Source organism: Protopterus annectens, chromosome 7.part0 (assembly GCF_019279795.1).
Source record: "Protopterus annectens isolate FY-2018-M chromosome 7.part0, PAN1.0, whole genome shotgun sequence".
NCBI lineage: Eukaryota > Metazoa > Chordata > Ceratodontiformes > Protopteridae > Protopterus > Protopterus annectens.
In genome coordinates, this window is record NC_056739.1 from 168,383,056 (window position 1) to 168,400,555 (window position 17,500).

At 41.2% G+C, this 17,500-nt stretch overlaps 1 protein-coding gene across 2 annotated transcripts in view; it reads right to left on the reverse strand.

The window, feature by feature from the left end:
• LOC122806315 (ankyrin repeat and BTB/POZ domain-containing protein BTBD11-like) overlaps positions 1–17,500 on the reverse strand; it is a 164,067-nt gene that overhangs the window by 62,015 nt on the left and 84,552 nt on the right. For both annotated transcript variants that reach the window (XM_044076631.1, XM_044076632.1), the window contains exons 8-10: positions 15,785–15,886; positions 487–574; positions 1–101 (exon numbers count right to left, since the gene is read on the reverse strand). The exon at positions 1–101 is cut by the window's left edge and continues 35 nt beyond it. In XM_044076631.1, the coding sequence (XP_043932566.1) occupies positions 1–101; positions 487–574; positions 15,785–15,886 (291 nt within the window). The remainder of the gene's footprint in view (positions 102–486; positions 575–15,784; positions 15,887–17,500) is intronic.

Sequence of the window (17,500 nt, forward strand, 5' to 3'; positions counted from 1 at the left end):
AGTGGCACCATGAAGGGATGTTGACATGTCATGACTATGTCGAGCTCCAGCAAGCGGGTCAGCACCCCGTGACAAAAGCAGGCACACAAGTTCATAATGACCTAAAAGGAGATACAAAAGTGCTGTTGTTACTAACAGAAACGTATTCCTGGAGAACAGATCACAAGAGATGAATTAGAACAAAGCATGGATGCAGTCGTTAATCCTTAAAAGTGCTTGGAAAATCAGTTTCACCTAAAACACTCCAGTATATGGTGGTAAAGGCTGTTCTGTAAGACACAGCTGTGATTTACAAAATGAAATCTTAAGGAAAGCAAACATATCAATACTGTTAGAGTAATTTAAAGAACCATAGCAAACACCACACACCTCCAAAACAGACCTTTAATCTCCAATAAGAAAGTACAGAGCTGTTAAAAGAAATGCAAGCAAAAAAAACTGCTGACTTCCAAATGTTATCTACATAAAAGTATATGAAGAAGCTACCTGCTGCAACTGCCAACTTGAGAGGTGTCTCAAAGGTCTCCCCTTCCACAATACAACCTTCAATATCTGCACCAGCATCTAAAAGCAACTAGAGAAAAAGCATGTAGGTTAACATCAGAGGAGAACATCAAAGCAAACAAAACAGTACAACTGTGACATGACAGAGGAAAGCACAATCCCCTGAGGTCCAGTTAGGATTCATGGGACTTTAGTTAGCACCAGGCTAAAGATATCCAGCTTACAAGGTAAGAGAATGTGCCTGCAATGTTTGCATCTCCTGTTAGCATACTCAAAAACCATGGCATTATTTGTCAAAATAATGCGTCTCAGCCCCTCCAGTGACACAATGATTTAAATGGGGAAGTATCTTGCTTCTCCCCTGCACCTGAGCAGAGCAAAGCTGCAGAAACGTAGAAGGGGTATACCATGCACCTAGCAATAGCTGCCCAACCATAGAGACTCCTGACTGTTAGTACCACTGCTCTGTCCCAGTATTGGGGCAGCTATCAGGAGAGAACGACGAAGGAATCTGGAGGTACAGCCTGACGGACTTCGGCTACTATTATATGTCTGTTCCTTTGAAAACGTATTTGTTTTTAAACTAAGATCGAAGGAATCTGGAGGTACAGCTTGATGGACTTCGGCTACTATTATATGTCTGTTCCTTTGAAAACGATTATATGTCTGGGAATCTGGAGGTACAGCTTGATGGACTTCGGCTACTATTATATGTCTGTTCCTTTGAAAACGTATTTGTTTTTAAACTTTAGACACTGCAATAAAGGTTTTCAATCCTTATGAGAATTTCATTTTTTAGATTGTTGGTCTATTTTTATCATACGTTTTATGCCATTTTTACTGGCATAGTCACTACAGGGTGCATTTCCTGATGAGTTTTGTACATGGTTTCAATAACCATTCTTTGGCCTCTCTTCTCTTACCTTCCCCCTCTTATGTTTTTGGCCAGTTTCATTGACAATCCCTTGCTATTGCTTCACACTTCTATACAGCTTCACTTATTAACAAGTATGGGAATGCTGGTACTCACTGCTGTGTGATGTATTACATGCTGTAATTCCACTTGCATGCCACTGCCTGTTTTAATGTCAAAGTGTTTTGCATGTAAATCTTATTGTATAAGAGATAGAATCTATGAGTTGTTTACTTACAACTCCTTTTACGAGTCAATGCTAGCCAACGGTTTTTGACAAGGGTATCTTCTGAAAAATTTAGTCAACATCAAGTGCAACTTTACGATGTTATACCATAAGGACACAGTTTAGGTTAAAACTGACTCAGTTTATTTCACTTTCATCATTGCTAAGGTGTTTCTGCTGTATTCTTGGCATACGTTATTTATACTTCACCTGTTTAATGTTAGTCATGAAAATTTAACAAACAAGAGAATATTACTTCTAGCGAGTTTGCCTTTTGACTTTGCCCTTAATCGTTTTAGACTAGTTCACCTACCCAACCACCAAATAAAATAAATGACAGATAGGTATAAAAAGCTATAAGATTATATATATATATATATATATATATATATATATATATATATATATATATAATTTTTTTTTTTTTATTACATACACACACACACACACACACACACACACACACACACACACACACACACACACACACACACACACACACACACACACAAAACCTTCTTATAGGAAAATACATGGATGTGTGCCAAAAACAAAGATAAACAAGTAAGCATGGAGAAGAGATGTGGCTAGCATAGGACATAAAAAATACACACCCAGAAAAAGTTATTCCTATACTCCATCATACCTCCCCCCTCTGAACCCCAAAGCACAAGTGTAGTGCCCAAGGGCAGGGACCTGGAATAAAGACAGAAGGTTCACATCTCTCTGGGTCAAGGTCACCATGTAGACATCCCCTTATGGATTACGTACACAAGAGTGCATGTGCAAATACGTTTACACATACCTCCATATGCATATTTGTGCACACGTTACATTTACACACAAAACACACCTACATAGAGAGAGATCTCTTGAAAAACAAACGGAACAGGTTAGAGGGATAAGTTTGTTTTGCGGAGGATACCACTTCTATGGAACAGTCTTCCACTCAACAGAAAGCAAAGTACTTTCCTTACTTTATTCAAATGTACTTTCGATGAATATATGGGCAACTGAAAATTCACCTGCAGTCTAGCGCCCCTGTCCTTCATGGATAGAGAAAACATATAAATGTCCCAACATATCCTTGTTCAGCTCATCTGAGTTATTTCTACATAAATTATAAGGGCTGAAAAAAAAAAAACTACCATGATATTTTAAGGTTAGGAGTCTTAAGGCTCCAACAGATTAATAACTTATTAAGTACTACAATCCTATATATGGGTATGTGACCACTTACTGAATGGTATACTGAAAGTCATTACTGAATACAAAGCCCTGAAATGCTTAAATGTTAAACTCAAAATGATTACAGATAGCATACATGTACAACATATGTACACTGTACTAAAGAAATATATACCACTTAGGAAAACTCAAGATTAGCTAGGTGGCAGCCAGTCCAGTGCTCTCAGCACATAAAGGTGGATAGGTATTTTGATTTCAACACTTTTAGCAGTTCACTATTTTGACATTTCAACAGTGTGCATTCAGTATTATGACTTTCAGTACACTACTATTACAATAAATTGACATGGACCCATCCATATAACAATTCTGGATGGCTAAAACTGTAAGCCTTTTATATTTTCTTTTCCCTACTGCAACTTTTCACCCACTCTCTTAGAAATAATAAATGGTGCAGTGCCAGAAAAGAACCTTATCGCACAGTCAAACTCTGGTGCAAGTGACCCATGCGATGTCTTCTACATCAGGGTATAACACTACAGAAAAGGCCATGCCATTAGGAAAGTTCCAGAAAATGCAATATTTAATAGTTCTGTATCATATCTCTCGACACTGTACTCCATGGTAAAAATCACATAAGTTGCTCAACTTAAACCCTTTGAAAGTAGAAATGCATACAAGTGTACAACACAATCTCATTTAAAAAAAAAATGACAAAAAGCAACAAAAGAAGCAGAATTGCTGGTCCAAGAAGTGACCATCTACCGTCAGAATGCATGTTCTATACTCTGTTATCCGGTGCTGTGATTTCAGGTCTGTAAAAAGTACTTTGGAACAGAATGTGCACAGAAAGTACTCTTTCAAACCATGTTCTTTTTACACGCAAGCACTTTTAAGCATGTCTGCTATTTTAAAAACAAAGAAAATTCCCAATCAACCTTTGAACCTACATGTTCATGGGAAACTAAAGTCTAAATACAATGCTTTGATCTTTCATCCATCTACAAATGAAAAGCAGTCAATTTCCTGGTTAATGATCATGACTGCATACGAAACCAGTTTACAACCACCTGACAGGAAAGCTCTCTGCCATGCTGAGGCCACGTCCTGTTTTAAGAAAACAAAAAGATGGGACTTCCCATTCTTCGTGAAAGCTAAACTCTTTTTCTCTGACAAAAGTGTAGTTGCCATTAACTTGAAAGAAACGTCAGGCAGACCAAGTGCTTGCAATTTAAAATACCATACAGGAGAATTGCACATAAAATTAAGGTGTCCATTTTGTACTGTCAGAAAGCTATGCGGATTAGTGTATTTAGTTTGTTAAGTGGGATAGTTAGCTAATCAAAATGGATACTTTTCAACTACAAGCCAAGCCACAGGGCAAGTATTACATACACTAACAAAACTAACTTTTTTATTTACTTTATTTTACATTTGCTGACCGGGATAATCCGAGTGGATACATGTCCATTTTCAGGGCCCAGGGAGAAAAGCTCCAAAATACTAATACATAGAAATTATATGTACAACACATAAGCCTAATACACAGAATACATAACACAAACAAGTTACATACATTGGTCGAGCAAGCAATTATCCAGAAGTTCTTTTGTAATTTAATATAAAGGAGACTGAATAGTACAATTGTGGTATAGCACTTAAATAGTGACGATGGTGTTAGTCTGGTTTAGAGCAGGGACATAGCCAGTGTGATTTAAAATATTTTTTGAGACGTTTTGAATAGAGAAAGTGAGGATTCTAGTGTAAGGTCTGCAGGAAGTACATTCCAGATCACCCCTAGTGGAGTTATTGGATTTGAATGTTAGAACCAGAAGTCTGTTAGATGAGTGAAGTGGCCTAAGTTTACTATAGGGGCTAATGATGTTTTTAAGTGCGGGTGTATTTTCAGGGTGGTTAAGGACTTTATGTGCTACTATAAGCTGTTTGAACTGCACTAGGGTAGGTAGTTCAAGCCACCCTGGGAGATTTAGGTTTTGACAATGGTGTGCCCTATATGCGGAGCCTGTAGCAAATATAGGAATATGGTTATAACAGCAGGATAGTTTGTTAAGAATGGTTTTGTTCAAGTTGGTGAGAAGAGGGGAGACAGAGAAAAGAGAAGAGAGTAGGTGAGAGCGGGCAATAGTAGTTCTGGCATGAGGAGTAAGGAAAGGTTTGATCTTGTAAAGGGAGCAAAGTTTTTTACGAATGGTTTTGATGGTTTGATTGACATGCAAATCAAACTTAAGGCTATTGTCTACTATAACTTCCAGGAGTTTGGTTTGGATATCTGGGGAGATTATTGTGCCATTATTAGATTTTATGGTAAAGGATGGAGGGGAGGAACTTTGAGTGGGGGTGAAAAGAAGCATCTTAGTTTTGTTGGGGTTTAAGATCAGACAGCGATTGGTGAGCCAATTTTCAAACAGTATTAAAAAGTATTCTGAGTTAATGTCAGAAGTGTTGTTGGAGAGGTGGCTGAACAGATCAAGGTGGAATCACCTGTGTATTGAATCCAGGTAGCATCAGAGATGATTACGTGGAGATCATTAATAAAGATAGATAAAAGTAGGGGTCCTGGAATAGAACCCTGGGGTACTCCTAGGGTGATGGGTTGACTGGAAGATAGCTTGTTGCCAAAGGACTGCTTGTTGTATTGCAGACAGGTAAGAATGAAACCATTGGAGAAACTTGTTTATTAAATGGGCAAGTGAACTTTTCTGTATCGCACCCTTTTTATCTAGGATTGTAACAACCAATGCATTTCTGAAAGACTGTAGAAAGCTGCAGCACCCAGAAAAATCAAGTATAGATAACATACAAACGGACTGAATTTTCTCCAACCATACAATGTAAATGAAGCCACAGTAAAACAGCAAATGAGGATTCAAGTCTTTCAGTGAACATCTGATGCATGAGGGTGTGAAAATACACTATAAGATGCCTACTTCAGTAAAGATAATTACCATTTGTAAATTACATCAAAAGGCTCTTTGTCTGAGATAGTTACCTAAGTCTGGGTACCTTCCACACATCCCATAGCTACGTATCAATTACAGAGTAGACTTTTTTGTCATCAACTCATTAATTTTACGAGAAATGAAGGGTATGGAAAAATAAACAGGAAACTGGTGTAACACAAGGGTTCCATCGAATAAAGTAACAGAGGTAGGAGTAAAATGTACAGTTGTGTACACTTACTATAAATGTAGATGTTAAGAGTGTATTTACTGCTGCAGTCATCACCTGTGGGATATCCCTGCTGTGGTAGCCCTCAGCGGGCCCGAATACCAGAGTCAACATTTTTCTGCATCGTCTGCTGTCGCTTGTTGACAGACGTCAGGTAGTGCTATAAAACAAGGCAGCCGACACCATTACAGTTTCTCACCCTAACCAGTTAGAAGCCCAAAGAAATATGGTAAAGTGGTCCTGGTGGCTAAAAGCCACTGTAAGCATAGGTCTCCCTAAGGAAAGAGGATACAAGGGGGAAGGAGTGAGGGAAACCAGGACTGCAACAGTGAATACACTCGCCAATTGCCTGTTTTTGTTGTCTTTAAATTCCCAATGTATTTTAATGCCTGTTTTAGCTGTTGCCTTAAACTGCCTATGTACTTTGAATGAACTGTTTATTACTTTGTATTAGATAGTGGAGCTTTTCTCCTCGGGCCTCCTCTGAAAATGGACATGTATCCAGCAGGACTAGCCCGGTTAACAAATATAAAATAAATATAAAATAAAAATAAGTAATAAAATAAAATCTACATTTATGGCAAGTGTACACAACTGTACTATGTTCTTCATGTTTCACTGTTGCAGTCATCACCTGTGGGAGGATTCCCAAAGCTGAGGAGGGGTGGTAGGATTAGTAAGAGACCAAGGCTGCAGAGGCAAATCCTGCCCTAGCCGGGTCTATATCACGAAATTGAATGTTGTGAACGCCAAATACCGGAAGGCCGAACCTGGTAAGTCGAAAGTTGAGAATGTTGAAGCCGCGGAAACCCGAATTCTTTACCAGGGAAAGAATTCAGTTGGCCGTTTCTGCGGCTTTGGCATTTTCGGACAGGGTCAAGGTAAGTGTATGAACGGGTAGTGACGGACTTTAGAGTTAGAGCACGGGTCAGGTAAGTGTGCAGTAGTGATGGACTTTAGGGTTAGGGTGCGGGTCAAGTAAGTGTGCGGTAGTGATGGACTTTACTGTTAGGGCTGGGTTAAGGTTAGTGCATGGATAGTGGTGTATGTTAGGTTTAGTGTAGGTTTTGAAGGTGTTTGGTGTGATTGTGTTGTGTATATTTTTTGGAACAGCAAATTTTTTCCCTGGGAAAGAATTCGCTGTTTTGAAGTGTCGATGTTATCCGAATTCGATCTTCCAAATTCAAACTTATGGTGTTCGCCATTTTGGAAGTTCGATTTCATGATATAGACACCCCCCCCCCCCAGCCTTAGAGAAAGAGGTAGGTGGTAATGCTTGGTAAAGGTATGGAAAGAAGTCCAGGTGGCAGCTTCCAAGATGTCCCTGGTGGGAACTCCTCTGAGGAATGCTGTGGAAGTGCAGAAATAGATACAGTGTGATATCCATTTGGAAATGGTTTGCTTGGAAATGGGCTTCCCCTCTGCCCTTGGGGCAAAGCTGGCAATAAGTTGGTTTGTTTTCCTGAAGGGTTTAGTATGGTCCAAGTAGTATTTCAGCTGTCTGTGCACATCTAGTGAGTGCAGAATTATTTCCCCCTTGTTTTGAGGGATAGGAAAGAAGATGGGTAGATGTATGGCCTGGTTGAGAGTCACATTAGATACCACCTTGGGCATAAAGGAGGGGTTTTGTCCTCAGGGAGACCGTCTGCATGGAAAATGATGAAGGGTTTAATGGCCATCAGTGCCTGAAGTTCTGAAACCCTTCTGGCTGAGGTGATAGCTAGTAGAAAAGCAGTCTTCCAAGAGAGGTAACTCAAGTCTGCTGAGGCAGCAGGTTCGAAGGGTGGTAAGGTTTGTTTTTCCAAAACATAATTCAGGTCCCAGGCTGGTGTGAGTGGTCTTCTGGGAGGTCTGATATTAGAAGCCCCTCTGAGAAATTGCTTAACCAAAAGATCTGAGAACAGGGGCTGATCTGTATTGAAATGAGCTGAAATGGCTGAGGCATGGATTTTAATAGAAGAGAAGGAGAGGCCACTATTGAGCAACTCAACAAGGATGGAAAGTTGTGAGGAATTGTCCCCTCTGGACTGGCTCCAGGAGAAGAATCATTTTCCCTTTTCCTGCGTAAGATTTTCTGGTGCTGGGCCTTCTGGCCTCTGTGATAATGTCTAGGACCAGTCTGCTTAACAGGCCCCCCTTGTTTGCCTTTATAGTATTAGCCATGCCAACAGTTTAAGAGTCTGCAAGTCTGGGTGCAGCACCCCTCCCCCACACACACACACACCTGAGTCAAGAGGTCTTAGATCAGGGGAAGCTGCCCGGGAGGCTGTGATTTGAGGCTGTGCAGTAAGGGGTACCAATGCTGTCTGGGCCAATCTGGAGCAATGAGGATGGACTTTGGTCTCTCCTCCCCTATCTTGATCAGTACCTTGGGAATAAGATGCAGAGGAGGGAATGCGTACACAAAGAGGTAGTTCCAGGGGAAGGTCAAGGCATCCACCTTCAACGCTAGGTGGCAATACTCCCTGGTACACTACCTGGTACAGAATTGTTTTTTGCTGGTGGTTGAGGTGAGAAACAAAGAGATCCACCTCCAGAGTTCCCGACTCCCGAGTGACTAGCAAAAAGATTTTTCTGTGGAGCTCCCATTCGTGCGGGTCCAGTAAGTTTCTGTTTACGTGGTCTACCAGGGTGTTGCTGATCTCTGGTAGGTATTGGGATATTAGGTGTAATCACATGGAGGAGGCTGTCAGCCATAGGTTCATGGCTAGCCTGCACACAGGGTAAGAATGGGTCCCTCCCTGTTTGTTGATATACCATATTACTGTGGTGTTGTCTGTTTTGATAAAGAGAACCCCTGACCTGAGATGGGGTTTGATGGATGTCAGAGCCTTTTGTACTGCGATCATTTCCTTCTGGTTGATGTGTAAGGGAAGGTGCTGGGCATCCCAAAGACCTTGGGTGCACCTGCCTGCTAGCTGAGCACCCCAAGCAATGTCTGGGGCATCAGTGGTGATGCTCTGTCCGGTTGGTGGGAGGATGAAGGGAAGACTTTTGTTCTTGGCACGCGCCCCTGCCCACCAGAGAAACTCTGCCCTTATACAGGGAATCAGAGGAAGAGAGGTCTCTAGAGGCTGAGAGTGCTGAAACCAAAGGTTCTTTAGAGACCACTGAAGTTCTAATTCCTCTGGTCAAGCTTCACGAGAGAAGGATGCAAGATGCTATGTACCCCCAAGGCTTGCAGAACTTCCTCACAGTGAGGTGACTTCTGGAAGCCAGTTGGTAAAGCAGAGAGGCAGGAAGCTCAGCTTTTCTGGGGATAGGAAGGCCATTTGGGATGCTGTGTCCAGCAGTGCTCCCAAGAAAATGATCTTCCTGGAGGGTGTTTGCTCCGATTTGTTCTCATTGATGGTGAACCCTACGGAGGTTAGGAGGGTTTTGACAAAGAGAAGATCCTGGAGAAGCTTTTCTTTGCACTCTGCCTGAATGAGGCAGTCATCTAGATAAGGGTAAATCTGTATATTTCTCTGTCTGCAAAATGCTATGGCCAGGGATAAGCATTTGGTGAATACCCTAGGAGCAGTAGATAAGTCAAAGAGTAGCGCAGAGAACTGAAAGTGTTGTGAGCCTGCTCTGAAGCACAGGAATTTCCTGCAGGATTCCCTTATGGGGATGTTGAGGTAGGCATTTTTTAGGTCTAGGTCATTAACCAGGTATGTTTTATCAGCATAGGCAACAGCTGCTGCAAAGTTAGCATTTTGAATTTGGGGATCACCAGGGAGGTGTTCAGAATGGAGAGATCCAGGATGGGGCACCAAGTGCCCTCTTTTCTGGGAACAAGGAATAGTCTGGAATAAAAGCCTTTGCCTGTTTGATCTGAGGGGACAGGTACTACTGCCCTTTTCGATACGAGAGCTTGGACTTGTTTCAATGCTTCTGCCCACTGATTTGGAGGCCAGTCTGGGTACCCTCTTTGCATTGGGAATTCATTGAAAGAGAATTTGTATCCCTGAAAAATCTTCAAGACCCATTGGCCCTTTGTTACAGGAAGCAAATTTTCTTTGCAGAGGGAGAACCTTCCTCCTAGCTTTTGTTGAGTGAAAGGAGGGCAGAGAGGGGAGAGGGAATCATTGAGAGTTTTTTGCCATAGAGGGATGGCTTGGAACTCCATGCCTTTGGGGCGGAAGTGGTCAACTGTTTGGTTCTCTGCTGTCCCTGGGATAGGAGTCTGGGTGGTCTGTCCCTACGTGGCTTACCATGCCCCTGTCTGCTAGGTACAGGAAAGGACCAGTGCTTAGAGGGGAAATTCCTGCTGAACCTAGGAGGTTGTACCTGAAAGAAATCTTTTACTGTTTGCACAGATTTTGCTTTTGTCTTGCATCTCTTTAAGCACCTCTTCTGCTTTTACTCCAAAAAAGTGGTCCTTATCCAAGGGTGCATCAATTAATTTAGACTGGACATGATCAGGGAGAGTTTGTTCCTTCAATCATGCATGTCTCCTAATGACATATCTGGACACTGCTGCTCTGCTTGAGGCTTCTAGGGCGTTGTATCCACAGTGTAATGAGTGTCTGGCCACTTGAGTGCAGTAAATCTGCTAACTCCTTCGAATTGGCACAGTCAGGAAAGGTTGAAATCTTTTGTTTTAATAGTTCCAAAGTGTGTTGTTCTGGAACTGACAGCGGAGTGCTCTGATATCTAAGGTTGCAGAGGTGTATGTTTTTTTTACCCATTTGTCCAGAGCTCTGGAATCCTTGCCAGAAGGAATAGAATTCTTTGCAAAACTAGCCTTCGCTCCTGTCTGTCCCTGTGTAATGACCCCTGGGTCTACAGCAGGATTTCTGTACAAGTATTTGTGAGAATCCGGTCAGGTTTACTGGGAGCAGGTGGGAGGGCATCAGGGCTAAGTTGAATTCATGGAAAACATCATCTACCACCTCTAAGATAGGGGGGGGGATGGCCAAGGGTCTGTGGTGGGCCAGGTCTAGAAACTCTCAATCCTTTCTTAGACCAAGTCCTAGGATTCCCAGTGGAAATGTTCCCCGAGGGTGTGAAGGGTTTCCTCAAAAGGAAAGGTCTTCTGGTGGGGAGGCAGAAGGAATGGAATCCTCTGCATCTGAATCCTCAAGCAGTCAGAGGTTGTTCCTCTTCAAAATCTAAAAATCGGATTCCTCAGAATCCTGTTCTGTCAGTATTTCAGGAGAAGGGTGTCTTTTACTTTTAGAAGTTGTGGCCTGATAAGGGAGAAAAGGATCCTCCGCCATTTTAAGTATTTCGGCTTGGGGTGGTGGAGCAGGAGTAAGCTGGTGGCTAGAGGTAGATTTTCTAGGAGTGGCCTGGTTTCTAGGCCTAAGAGTATCTATCGGTCTGAGAGAAACAGTAGTCTGATGAGATGATGTCATTTTTTGTCTAAATTCAGAAGTGCAAAAGGCCTCCTCGGAAGCCAGTGCATGCATTGTGGCTCTGGACCCAACCAAGGCAGAGACACCCAAAGGCTTAGAAGATGAAGATTTGTGGCATAACAGGCTCCAAAAGGGTCCCGGTAGAGGGTCTCTGCAGAGGCCTGCTTATATATCGTATTGGGCATCAGGGGCTGCGAAAGTGCTTCACTGAATTCCAGAGAACTGACGACCTGCTTAGCGGTAGAGTCGTCAGAAGGCTTAGCTTTGTGTGGGCTGTCTATCTTCATCTCTACGCTGTCTACAGATTGTTGGCTGATGGATGCCATTTCTCTGAATGTGAAGACGGAAGATGAAAATACCCGTCTACAATAAGAGCTCTACGACGAATGGCTGTCATGTTAAAGAGAGCACAGAACCAGCAACGGGGACATCGTAGTCTGGGCCTAAACAAGTGACACAGTATTTATGGAAGTCTCTGTCTGGGATCAGCTTTATACAGGCGAGATAATTGTTAACTTTTTCGGACATCGGTTAGTGAAAGAAAAAAGGATCTCCAAAGGGGTACTTTAGCTTTAGATGTTTTCAGCTGTAATTCAAACTCTGGTAGCGACTGACCGGCACACTTGCAAACTGTATCTGCTACGGGCTCCATGGCAAGAAAGACTGGTATAATGGTGTCAGCTGCCTTGCTTTATAGCACTGACAACCTGACGTCAGTCAACAAGCGGCAGAAGCAGAAAAACATTGACTTTGGTATTCCGGCTAGTCGAGGGTTACCACAGCAGGGATAACTCACCGGTTATGACTGCAACAGTGAAACATGAAGAACATCTGGTACACATTACATTTCAGGGTACAGGACCTGTGGCAGATGCTGTTGTACCCTGGTACATATGGTAGAGTACCCTGCCAGATTGCAAGTGCCATCTGTCTGAGTAAACGCAGTCTACCAAGAACATTTCCATGTGATGCTTTACCTGTAGAACAAATCATGTGACCCGTACTCCTTATGGAACATGGTCACTCCAATAATGGAAAGAAACATTACAAACAATACAGTGAACTAGAAGCTTTCAACCAATGGAGAAAATCACCATAAAACTAAAAGGTGTATAGTACTACAGGAAGAAACTAGGACGTCTTGTACTTCAGGTGGACACAAGGTCATGGAAGAATATACTCCAAGTCCTTTACTTCCAAAGTCAAAACCCAGGAAGAGGTGCAGCAAAATGACTTGACTACTAAACCCAAAATTCAGTCAACAATTTTTTTTTTTTAAACATTCCCTGTAACTATGGCAAAGTTAGGTAAAGAAAAACTGCAAAGAAGGAATATCTGGTTAACCAAAGTTTCACTAGTGTAATGTCTATGCCCACACTGACTACTTCTGAGGAAGTCATTCAGAGCTGCCAGGTCACTTCCACAAAACAGGTACTTTTGCTTAGCAAGTCTTAGTTCAGCCAATAAACTCTAATCTATCTTAGAGGCTGGAAGCAACTTCTGCAAGACACAGCCTTCCTTATTAGATGTAAAGGTTCAGCTAACATAAGAAGTGTGTGTTAACTCATTACAGAGTGATGCTGCTAGGTGCATCTGCAGTTAACTCCTAATGACGTCTGCAGGTATAAAATATTATAAACTGTGCTATCTTCTCTTAACAACAAGTAAGAGGGAACGCACTATCCACAGGTTTAACAGTGAAACAATCACAATATGACACTTACAAAAATCCACATAGTACACTGTGTACTAAGTGTCATATTGTGATTGTTTCATTACAGCCTTACTGTTAAACTGTGGATACTGCGTTCCCTCTTACTTGTTGTTAAGAGAAGATAGCGCAGTTTATCCTATTTAAGTCTGTTTTCTCTCACAACTCTACTTTTGGCAGGTACAAAATATTGCTTGTTCATATTTGCATCAATAATTCCAAAACTATGCCATGTACAAGGTTTTAAAATATTTCATCTTAAAAGTTACACAATGGCAAACTCAACTGCATTAACATCTGACCTCTATCTTGTGCAGGCAGGGTTGCCAGACGTCCTTATTTGGGCGGGACTGTCCCGAGATCAGCAGCCTGATCAGAGTCCCGCCCTGCCGGTTTAAACCCCGGGCAGCCTCTGCTTTGTTTGTTTTTTTTTTTTTTGATTGGCCCGTATACATTACACATTAAACACAAGAAGCTCAGTGTTTAGCGATTTTTGACTGGCCCGTATGCCGGTATACGGGCCAATCAAAACATCGCAAAACAGAGATACTTCTGTTCAATGCAGAACTGCGATGTTCCGCATTAAACAGAAGTAGCTCCGTGTTTAGCGATATTTGACTGGCCCATATACCGGTATACAGGCCAATGAAAAAAACAGCAAAACAGAGCTACTTCTGTGTAATGCGGAACTGCGATGTTTCGCATTAAACAGAATTAGCTCTGTGTTTGTTTTTTTTTTTTTTTAGTCTTCACTAGTGAAAGACCTTTTTTTTTTTTTTACTTTGTCCCTACCTGGCCAGTCGGAAATCTGGCAACCCTGTGTGCAGGTAAATAAATATTAGTTGCTGTTTTTATGATATTAATTTATATAGATATTTTCACATTTTTCTAAATATATCTCAACAACCAGGTTACACAGGCACAACTCCTTAGCCTCATATGAAAGCTCTTAGCTAGATGATGCTGCTGACAGTATGTGTGTAACTTGAGTGGTTGCTGAGATATTGTAGATTAAAATATTAGAAATGTAATACTTACTGTGTTTACTGTGATTTATAAAATTCAGTTTAAGACCTAGAACCTAAAGAATACTACCACTGTAAAAATAGTTTGTGCTGAAGAGTTTTCCATTTTACACTTTTTTCATAACTCCTGTGGTTCCAGAGACATGAACAGTTGTTTGAAATTTGAGGACAGAATTTGATTCTGTCAAAACAAAAAAACTTCTGCCCATTGGAAGTTACAGTGCTAGCTTCCCGAGCTCCATTGGAGTGAATGAGGCAATATCTCCTAGCAGTCCTGCAGAAAGCCATTTAAAAATGCTTGCAGTTAGATGAATTACCACCATGATTATGCTTTGTGCGTTCTGCTACATGGTTTGTGTCTATTTATAGGGCAGCATAGTGGCTCAGTGATTAGGCTCTTTACCTCACAGCTACAGAGTCACCACTTATGTCCTCACCTTCAGTCACTGCCTGTGCAGAGTATGCATGTTCTCCTTGTATCTGCATGGGTTCTCACTGGTCAGATTTCCTATGAAATATCCAGGATGAATTCTAAACTACATGAATGCAAAAACACAGACACACCCCTATTCTTAAACACTGATGGTTACTGATTGAACATACATTGAAAAAAATGTTTTAGATTTTTTAGGTCAATGTAACCAAGTAATTGCAAATGTAAACAAACTTGTTACATTTGTTATCACCAAAAACAGTGGAAAACTTTGCTTTTACATGGGGGGGGGGGATTTGTCCTCCACACACCCCCATAACTATACAGTCTTACAACCACAGAGAAATGGGGAAAATGGATTAAATTAAAACTGACCTGCTGAAGTTAGATTAATAATTAGACCAGTTACATCAGAGGTGGCAATCGGTCAAGGAGTGCACTGTCTAAACTAACATTATCTATAACTAGACAGATATAAACACACACACAAACATAATGCACACAAAATAAAAATTCCCGTAACAGACACATAAGTGTATGTATTTTCATTCATGTGCTTCCAAATGTAGTGTTCTAGCCTCCTCTACCCAGCTATTGGCACATGGGTGATGCACCTAAAATAATGAGACAGTGGCATTCATGGTTCTAGACATCTGACTGACTGTGCTTTTATAAATGTATATTAGACAGTTAATACCAAAGACACACACACACACACACACACACTATACAACCAGTGATCATGCAAAGCTCTACATTTAAATTATGCTGAGTGTTATGTCCCACCCCTCAGTAACTCTAAGTGATATTGTAGGGTTCTGGTAGTAGGTGCTCTGAGGACCTTAAGGTTTTGTATAGGGGAACAGAACATTAAAGTTATGGACTCTATTTAGCACCTACCACAGCACAATACACAATTAAAAAAAAACAGTCAAAACAAAACTTTATTTAAATATCCATCTCAAGATATGACACTATTAAGTAAACTTTAAACTCCACAGGGGAATTTCCATGTTTTAAGACTGATGGAAATGTTTCCTCCAATAGGGGGTGTAGCAGTCACTTATTTGGCAAGCTACTACAATATCAGAGTTGAACAGAATTTAAAAATTCTATTACTGGAATCATTTTAATCAACTCAAGTATGTCATTAGATGATATTTCCCTTTTAAAGAGCTCAATACATTCCCCAGACATTTCACGCTGTTTTGACAAAATGCATTTACTACCAGGCGACACTTCTCCACAAGTACCTGTACAACTGATATATGTCCGAAGGCAGCTGCAAACATGATGGCCGTCCAGTGCTTTGTATCAGGATGCACAGAAGGATACATCTGCAAATTGCTAGGCACCTGAAATGTTAACGAAACATGAGAAGTAAGGAAAGCAAAGACAAGCGCTAGCAAAGTGTCAGTAACAAAACCGCAAGCAAACAGGAATACAAATAAAAGACCATGCACTCTATTCAGTCTGTTAATACCTATTACTCAACTAATTAACATTTTTTCTTTTAAAATGATAATTATTCCTCCTGTGGCAGTACCAGACGTTTCAAACGATCAGTGTTTTAATCTACATTATTTCCCCCAGAAATCCAAAAGTCCAGCACATTTCCATGACTACTACTAAAATTTTCCCAGCATTATTACTCTCTCTTTCCCCTACTGTTTTAGAATACAAAGCTTCTGTTACATCACTTCTTTTCCTATCATTTTAAACTATACAGTTCAGCTCAACTAATACTTTCATAGGACTTGTCTTGCATGTTTTGTGCTGTCAAGTGATTTTTTGTCTGCAACCACATCTTTCTGAGACTAAAGGTAGTCAGAAATGAACACAAAATACTCTAGACTTGGCCTAGCTAAGTACTAAACTGCAGAAATTAATTACAAGTGCTTCTGACAGTCATTTCCTGCCACAAACACACAAGTACCATTGTCCCAACATCCTCCAAGCCTGTGCTTTGTGATGTAAGCAACCTTCGCAGTTGTGTACTGAAGTTGCAACTCATAAAAGTAGCAGTTGCTCATATTAATAAAGGTTTGGTGTAGGGGACATACTTTACACTACTGCAAATACAATACAATGATGTGTGCATGGCAAAATATTACTGTACATGTTGGACAGCTGAGTATGTACGTGGCAGAAAAAAAAAAGGATTTCAGCCAGTAATGTTTATCACAGTCTTACGAGGAGCCATTGTGGAATATGATGCCTCATGACCCTGTGCAGTTGGGAGCATGGCCAGTCACTGGTCATATTATACTGTGAAGACTATGGGAATGTAGTACACCTACCCACACACATTCAGTTTCTTCAACACGTGTACTTGTATTTGAACACTTGGGTTATTTTGCACATAGACAAGGTTTCTGCATTAATGTCCCTCACTATGCAGAGGGAGACAAAAAGTTTAATTTACACAATGCAAACTACTCCTTGCATATATGTGGATTTTCTAGGACTCCTTTCAGAGCTACTCCATGACAGCAGTAATTGCACAATGCTGAACACTCCAGCATGCATTATAATGAATGGTCAGTATTCCGAGGTACGTCCCCTGTGTTGCCCCATGTGTACATAGCAATACTATGAACAGAGCCAAGGTACTTCCATGTACACATGGGACAACACAGAGGGCACACAAACTACAGACACAAATGATGGCTGCAGTGTAAGCCACTGCCAACAGGCACAAAATGGGGCTACCCAATTTGGACTCTCAGTGATGTCTGCACTTTAAGCTGCCACTAACTGGCACAAAATGTTGCAATACAATTTAGTGCCTCATCATAAGCCCCCACCAAATGGCACAACTTAATTCAGAACCCTACAGATAACTATATTAGGAGTCACCAACTGGTTTGGATAGTCAGCACTGTACTTAGGAAATAAGCTGGCTCCACCTTTAGGTAAGAAGTGACCACGCACATTTAGAAGACAAGTCCAGATAGTGTCCTACTTGA